Source organism: Hibiscus syriacus, unplaced genomic scaffold (genome assembly GCF_006381635.1).
Source record: "Hibiscus syriacus cultivar Baekdansim isolate YM2019G1 unplaced genomic scaffold, ASM638163v2 tig00002237_pilon, whole genome shotgun sequence".
Taxonomy (NCBI): domain Eukaryota; kingdom Viridiplantae; phylum Streptophyta; class Magnoliopsida; order Malvales; family Malvaceae; genus Hibiscus; species Hibiscus syriacus.
Window position 1 is genome coordinate 18,400,858 of NW_024061918.1, and position 8,969 is coordinate 18,409,826.

Here is an 8,969-nt window from a genome sequence, read left to right on the forward strand (position 1 = left end):
AGAAACGTGTGAATCTCTAAAATGCGTTCAATTTTGGTTTTTTCGACAGCGATTGGAGTTAGGGTTGACAATAACAGTAGCCGTTTCGAAAAATAAATTCACCCCCGATAAGGATTGCTGAAATCATTCTGACCGGCCGACAATAGTTTTTCTTCTTCGGTTGTAGGGAAGATGAACGGTTCTTTTTGTTCTTAAAAATAAATAAATAAATCCCACTTTTAACGTGATTTGGATATTAAAATTAATTTAATCTAAAATTACTATTCAATAATATATTAAATCTTAAGAACACAAGTGGGAGATGAAACCATTTAGAACTAAAACACAAAAAGGGTTAATTACCCTTTGAGTTCTTTAGGATTTTAAAACATTCACAAAAAATAGTGGTGAATATCAATTGTGAATATCAATGCATATCATTAGTGGTGAATACAAGTGAATGACACACGATGTAGAGATCAATGTTTGTTATGTTGTATGTATATCAAATCCATTTTCATCTAAAAAAAATGTGAGATTATATCTTTGATGATTTGGTAGCTTATAACTCATAAGCGTATGGGTTTCTGTAATTAGTTTTTCTAAAACAAAGAAAAAGTTGTCAAAATTACAACTATATGCATTGGAAAATATGAATAAATTTGTGGGAGAAATGGAAGCAACCCCTGCAGAGTATCCTTAATAAGAACAATTAAAGCATTCAAAGAGTTGGAAAAGTGGAGTTTTCCTCAAATTTGATTGGAGTCTGTTTCATCGACTCTTTATCAAACATGGGACTGGACCTCAATGGAGAATCACTGTTTCTGCCGTTCAGGGGGAGCCCTTAGCTTAATTTATCAATTAGAATGCATACAAAATCTATCTTAATTCAACTCTTTGCATATTGGTTCTCAATTGGTAAAAAGCAAAGAAACCCAAAACAGATTGATGAATTCATTAATAGCAAGAAAATTAGTGATAGAAAGGCATTCAAGAGGATATAATCATTTCAACAGATGTAATCTGAGAACTGAAGAAACTGTATCAAGATTAAGCACATGGAAACAAACATTGTTATTGTATCCGAACCCTTTTTCCAATAGGAATAATATGTGAAATGAGGCTAATTCAAGTGGAAAAAAAAACAAATAAGGAAATTGTGGGCTTCATCTTATCAGTTTTCTTAATTTATGGAACACAGTTTATCACAAGTCGTAGAAATCCAGATCCAGTTCATGGATTTTATCAAAACATACAGTGACATGAAAGAAACCCCAGGAGGAGTCTTTGGATTCATATGTAAGATACAAAAGGCTTTCATGAAGGATGAACCTTTTTAGAGGAAAGTCCTTTCCAAGCAGATTTCACAGTAGCAGAAGCAGAATTGAGTGCAACCTCAATGTACTTTTTGGAGGCAACAGAGGCAGCCTTTTCCAAGAGGTTTCCCAGTTTCCTAGCCTTCTCAGCCGTGTCTTCCAGGCCCTTCAGTTCAGCCTTACACATGTCTTCCATCTCCTCCTCGAACCGCCTAAACTCACCCATGGCCTCTTCCATGATTGAGTCCATATAATCCTCAGCTTGCCGCATGCTTGTTCTAGCTTCTTTCACTTGTTCTTCTTGCTCAAACTCCATAGCAACCCATGCCTTGTAAGATTCAATATCAAACAGCTTCATCAGGTCTTCCATGGTGGATGGATCGAACTTCTTATCTTCTAAAGCTTGATCTGAGAGGAAACTGAATTCAGAGAGGAGGGCTTCCATTTTTTTTAATGGTGATATGAATTAAAGCACAGATCTAGCTTCCAAATGATGTTAAATAAAGTATGTGGAATAAAGGATGTCTACAAGTGAAGACAGAAGTAGCTAAATAGGCCCACCATTAGCCCCAACCGAGACATTGTGGTTTTTGACCAAACCCCCAACGATTTTCTGTCTTAAGTTTAAAGGCCCAATGAAATAAGCTACGCAATGCCATTGAGGTTTTCGGTTTGGGGTTTCCTGTCTCACCGGAAAATCTAATTCGCATGCCCCCTTGTAAACATTCACGCAAGAATTACAACATCAAAATACACAAGTAGACAACAATATCAGACTCTAGATATAGTAATAAAATTATAAAGTAGACAACAATATAAAGTAGTCCAGATTTATAAATTAAATAGATATAGGATACTTGAAAAAGAAACAGAAAGAAATAGTAGCAGAAGTAGATATATGGAAATCAATGTGGTCCATTGTTTATTATTAATTTCTGTTACGATTAGAGTTCAATTCTACGTACGTGAAGATCTGAACATCGGGTTGTAATTGGTTTACTGTTTACAACAGGGTTGGGTAGTTGTTGACGATTGGATAATGGTTTTGCCAGCGAGCCAAGAGGATTAGTTAACATAATATCTGAAACGTACAACTGATGGCACTCAAATTCACCACCACCGTCAGTGTCGTTCAGGTTTGATGCAGGCCAGTGTGTCCAGTTTGTGCACCACTTGCACATGCAGTCCCTGTCGGTCTTAGCAAGCTAACTGAAGTATTTTACGTTTTTTCCATTAATATAACTGACATAACGTTTTTAAAACGAAATAATCGAATTTAAAATAATTATGACTTTATTTTAAAAAACTGATATTTTTTATAAATTTGATTTAATTTAAATTAGAGTCGACATCGACCTTTAGGTTAGATAGATTAAATACCTAAAAATGGTGTTTAAAACAATTTTAATAAAAATATTTTTAAAGAAAAAAATTGGTCTGCGTATACTAAAGATTTGTTTTCAAGATTTTAGGGAGTTGGTTACGCGTGGGGGAAAAGCACCCCACATCGTCAAAAATCGATACGCTCGATTATGTGTTGTCTAAAATGGTGGAATTTTACAAATTTGAATTCAAAATTTAAATTATGATCCTTTTACTTTTATGAATTTTTTTAAAGAATAAGTGAATATACTTTTTAAAATATTTGACTCAATGAAAATGATTTAACACGATTTTATTTGAAAAGGGTGTCCCCTACTACGTGGATTAACGAAAATTGAAATACAGTCATATTAGACGCAATTCCATTAGCTCATAATGTAAGACAACATTGCCTTTGATTATTTTAGGAAATGAGCAAAACAAATGCATGATTTACGACTGCAACAATAATAAATGATATGTAAAGAATGAACGAAATATCTAATATAACATGAAAAATAATCATAAATAATTAAAATAAAAACACCTTTAATATTTATATTTATTAGAATTTGAAATTTGATGGGTATCTTTCACTCGTGCGTCTTTAAGGAAAGGCAATCTAGGTTTTTGGATATTTTCCCATGGAAATCTCTTCATTTGAGACATTCCCCATAAAAAAAATTATCGTACAAAGATACATAGAAAGGTAAACTTGTTTAAAATAAAAATATATATTATTTTTATAAAATATTATAGAATATAAATAATCAATAATAAAATGAAAATAAAATAAAAAAATGAATATTTATACAAAGGTAAGAAACATATTCATATATAACAAAAATATATATGTATATATAAATATTATTAATATATTATACAAGGAAACATATAAACAAGTAGACGGTAAACCCAAAATATATTTACATGAAACTAAGTTTAAAGGATAAGATATATATACACACAAATATAAGGCAGGTAATCTTAAACAAAAATAGGTATATATGTAAACAAAATTATACCTTTATAAAGACGATTGAATATACCATAAATAATATATTTAATAATAAATATATGCTAAAATTAATTATTGCAAAATTTGAATCACAAAATACATACGTAGGTGAACAAACATTTATCCCTAAATTTAGGCCTTAAATAAAAAAAATGTTTAATATTTATAGAAAATCAAACCGAAATTTAATTAATAATTATAGGCATAAAATACATGTAATGTACATAAAAACTATTTATGTATAAAAGGCATTCTAAAAAAGGAAAGAACAAAGAAACGTATATATGCATAAGATATGTATGTAGAATGTGAAAACCAAAATCAAGCAAAACATCATGCTAACCAAAACCTAATCAAAAACTAAACTAAATTAAGAAAACAAAATAAAAGGATAGTCTAGAAAACAAGTGAACATGCATTCCTTTAGCATTTTAGGACTAAGATGGAACAATCTAAAAAATCAATAGATCGAAATAGAAAATTAACCGATGCATGCCAATGATAATGCAGTGATTAACATGTAAGTCAGATAAAATAAAGGTGTGAAACATAAAAATGTAAACTTATATTTAAGTGACCAAAACAAAACTCGGATGGCCAACAAAGGGATTGTCTCATGTTCAAGGGTTCAGAAACCATAACACCAAAATGACGTAGTTTTGAATAGTATATATAAATGAAAACCAAGGCAAAATTTTAGCCTAAGCCTCCATTTACAACCTCTCATCCATCTTACCCCAAAAACAAACTTTACAAACCTCTCCCCTTTTCTTTCCTTCCGGCAAAGACAATTGATCGCTCATCGGCATCGATAACCTCCGTCGGCCACCATCAACGGTGGTCGAAAAATTTAAAATTAACCCAAAATGTTCATTTTCCTCTCTTGAACGTAAATCCTAAACTATTTTTACCTAGAACCAAGGTCCTAGATCTAAAGAAAATACCTCTCGGCTACCCTAACTCTGGCGACGTTTGAACTTTCCTGGCGAACGACGGGAGGGGTGAGTCTCTTCTCATTCTCCTCCTCTCTTTTTGTTTGTTTTTTATTATTTGCATCCCTTTTTTATATTTCAAATCCCTCTCTCTTTTTTTGGTGTGTTCGAATCTCTTTTGTTTTTTTTATTCCTTCTCTTTTTATTTCTCTTTCGAACCGATTCTGATGGCTTTGGTTTCCCGCTTTTTTTTATCTGCTCTCTTCTCTCTTTCCCGATTCCCCTCCTTCTGTTCGAATATCCTTTATTTATGGTGATGGATTTTGGTAAAGGTTAAGTGGGTAGATCATGGCTAGGTGATAGGGATATGAGTAGTTTTTTTTCCGGATTCTCTGCATTGAGTATGATTTTTTTATTAGACTCGATGTGATTTGTTTGGATTTTTTTTGCAGTGATGACAGTGGCACAATGATGGTTTGGATAAGGTTACCGGTGACGTGCTTAGTGGTAACAGCAACAGGTGGTTAGGGTTAGGGTTAAGGTTAGCTAGGGTTTAGGTTAGGTTGTGGGCTTACGGTTTTATGTAACTTGGGTTTTCAAAAAAAATAATAAAAAATAAAATAATAAAAAATAAACCCAGAAGAAAACGAGTGTCAACAGTTTCCTATCTTTGCCTATTCTTGTGTGAATAAGAATATGGCAAAAATAAAAACACAACGAGTTTTCTTTCGGTTTTATCTTTTATTTGGCAATGCAGTGCTGCCTCACGAGACTAAGAGAAAACTTTTTTTATCTCAAACGAGATATTTTCAAAATTATGTTTCGAGAGAAACGTTCTCAAAAAGTTGGATTTTTTCACAAGTTGTACTTTCAATAGAAAGAAATTTCAAGCAAGACAAAATTTATTTCAAGAGAAACAATGTCAATGTTTTGGGTTCCAAAAGGAAATTGTCTCGAGCGAGACAAAATTAGCTTTAGAAGAAGTTATCTCATGTGAGATAAAATTTTTGCTTTTGAGAACTGTCTTTAGTGAGACAAAATTTGATTGAGTTTCAAGAGAAACTATCTCGACCGAGATAAAAATTGTCTTAAAATGAACAAATTTTGTTATCGTTTCAAAGGAAACCATGTTGAATAAGGTGAATATTTTGTTTCAAGGAAAACAATCTCAAAGGATACAATCATTTTTTGTTGACAACATTGCTCCTTAATGATGAGAACAACTAGTCACATGTGAATAAATGTGCATCTGAAGACAACATTGTTTCTTCTTGTTGAGGAAATATGATTGTCTAGAGAAAATGTGATGTTGGAAACAACACTGCTCGTTCATGTTGAAGAGAATCTGGCCGCCTTTGCGATGATTTACTCGATGTCAAATCTGGTACTGACATTGCTCATTCACATTGAGGAGGTATAGTCACATTTCAATGACTGCATCTGAAAACAACACTTTTCATTCTTGTTGAGGAAATCTGATTACCTGGAGATAATATGATGTTGGAAACGACACTGCCGGTTCATGTTGAAAAGAATTTGGTCGTCTTTGGGGTTATTTGCTCGATGTCAAATTTGATGTTGACATTACTTCTTCACGTTGAGGAGGTCTAGTCAATGGATGACTTTTTTCCTTCATATTGAGGATGTCTATATGTATTTGAATAATTATATCTAAAGAGAACAATGTTCCTTTTTATTCAGGAAATCTAATTTCCTAGAGATAATTTAATGTAGGAAGCGACACTGCTCGTTCATGTTGAAGAGAATATGGTCGTTTTTGCTTGAGGATAATGATGTTACTCCTTCATGTTGAGGAGATCTGGTTGTCACATATTTTTCTGAAAGTTATGAAAAAAATGAACATGTATGAATGCAATTATCTTGAGTATTTTTATGGGTGTTAGACTCAATTCATATGATGTATCCAACTTTTTGAAAATGAACTTTTGAATTTTTTTTCATGAGATGAGAGAAAAGTATTACATAATACAAAATTCCAAGAGAAATTTTAATAGCATCCTCGTTAGAGGGAAATCAAAATTTATTATGTTGTATGTAATTATGAATGTTTGATGCAAAAGTGCAACTTTATGTAACATGTATGCCCATGTGAATGAATGTTTTTTTATCTGTGGTCAAGAATGGATGCACGAGCAGTCTTCAGTCTCTTCTTGGTTCGGTTGTCTTAATTCTTTATCACACCAAAGTGTAACCTTGAAATTATTGACTTGTGATAACTTGTTTTGCTTGCCCCGACAACTTTTGCCCAAAAAATGTTATTTCTTACCCTATTTTTTATCATGAGCTTTTAACGGATAGTCATTTGTTAATTTCTAAGATCCACTCTCAGATAGACTAACTTGTTTGAAAAATGTTTTTCTTTCTCTTTTATTTTCAAAAGTTGATAAAGATCAATGAAGAAGTTTCGAAAAGTGTTCGATAAAAGAATTTTTAAAAAATGTTTGATGAAGTTTTGAAAAATGTTTTATGAAAGAATTTTGCAAATGTTTGATTAAAGAGTTTTGAAAAATGTTTAACAAAGATGGTTTGAAAAATGATTGATGAAAGAAGTTTGAAATATGTTAGGGTTCACAATTGAGGCAAGTTATAAAATAAAAGTTTGCTGGATATCAAATAATTAATTGCTCTTTTAATCCTTCAAAACTATAGTTCTTTGAAAAGTGTCAAGATTTTGGCTAATTTTGAGGTATGGTTAATTCTATACTCATCTTCTATAAGTGTTTACTAGTTCTCAACTCTCATGAGCACAGTTGGGTTGTGTGCTGCCTTATCAAGAGATTTATAAGATCGCCTCCTATGCAACAGATGCACAATCTGCATATTCGAGCCACCCTTTTAGATTTTCAACTTGAATCCTCCTTTAGTTTCAAGACGTTATTCAAAAGTTTATGTCTTGAACCCGTCTTTGTTATTTTCCCTATCACACATTAAAGATTTTAGAAAGCTTGTTGCAAATAAGAGATTAATTCTAAGAGACATAATGAAATTTAAAGATAGTCTCTTCTACTTAGAAATCCATGTATGATTAGAAGGGACTTTTTAGGCATGTAATGGATACCACGGTTCACGGTTATGAAAGAAAGGGATAAATATGCCCAAATAAGTGTTTAAGGGTGATTGAACCAAGAATCAATTTATTCGGATGCCTTCAATCTTACCTTGCTCAATTTGAATCTGCTTGCAATGTGTATTTTATTTTATTTTGTTTTCCTTTGGCGTTCCATGATCTTCTTTTGAATTGATTATGGATCTTTAAACCGGTTGAACTTGATCAACCTTGTGGCTTGAAGCTCGATGAGTCACTCTTCTTGAAGTACTTGATATATTTTATTTCTTTTTTTATTGCTTATCTTTTTTGATTTTTTCTTTCTTTTTGTTTTCTTTTTATATTTTTTTCTCTTTTTTCTTTTTTCTCTCTCTTTGTTATCGACTTGATTTGATCTTCGAGCACTTTGTATTTGATCCACTTTGCGGCATCTTGGTATTTCTCATTTTACTTCGTAAGGACTTGTCCATGTAATAAAACCTGGATAGATGGCCTTTACTCTTACAAACAGATGTCCTTCACCTTGCCCCCCGTTGTGGAGGGTGATTCTTGGTTAGGGTTAAATCCAAAGAAAAATAATTCAGGCTCAAATGGGGACAACAAGGGGTAAATATTTTTTTCTTTTGTGAAGGATAATGAAAAAAGGTGTTTTATCATTTCATACACGGAAGAACTTGCAAAATAGGTATCCCCATGGGGATAGATATTCAAGATTAATTTTTATTTACATGAAAACAATGTAATTAATGCATGATAGAATTATTTCAAACCATTTTATTTCTTCTTCTTATTGCTTCTAGCATGCCCCAATTACTTGGGCTCATCTTCAGAAACTTGATCTAGGATGCCCCACCCTGTTTCTTCTTGCAGGAAGGTTCACGGACAAATGAACATCTTGCACTCAATGCCTTCAAGTTTTATTAGTAGAAAAATATTAGTTTTTGTGTCTAAGAAAAAGAATGTGTGACTTTATTGTCTCAAAGAAAGGTAAGGGTATGACTTTGGGTGTCTCGAAAAAAAAAGGTAATATTTTGAAGTCTGAAATAGAGGTAATGTCAAATTTTGGCCCTCTGGTAGTGATCATAAATTATTTTGGGTAAAAAATGAGTTGTTCTGTTTTGAACGGGATAAAAAGGGTGTAATCTTTCTATATGCCAAAGATCTATAATATCTCATTCTTAAAAGAGCTTTTAACTCAAGTGATATTAAAAGAACCACAAGATTAAAATTTATTCATTGCTCATAACTTATAAAGGTAACGTTTTTATTTAATATGAATTTCAGGACTTACAAAC

The 8,969-nt window shown here is 32.2% G+C and overlaps 1 protein-coding gene across 1 annotated transcript; it reads right to left on the reverse strand.

Annotated features, from left to right (window-relative positions):
* Positions 1 to 1,296: 1,296 nt before the first annotated feature.
* On the reverse strand, positions 1,297 to 1,740 carry LOC120141195. Its single transcript, XM_039156132.1, has one exon. It carries the CDS (start codon positions 1,738 to 1,740, stop codon positions 1,297 to 1,299), a length of 444 nt encoding a protein of 147 aa, XP_039012063.1.
* Between the last annotated feature and the right edge of the window lie 7,229 nt (positions 1,741 to 8,969).

Coding starts and splice junctions, on each gene's coding strand:
- LOC120141195 (XM_039156132.1), bottom strand. CDS start 1,740: ATGGAAGCCCTCCTCTCTGAATTCAGTTTCCTCTCAGATCAAGCTTTA.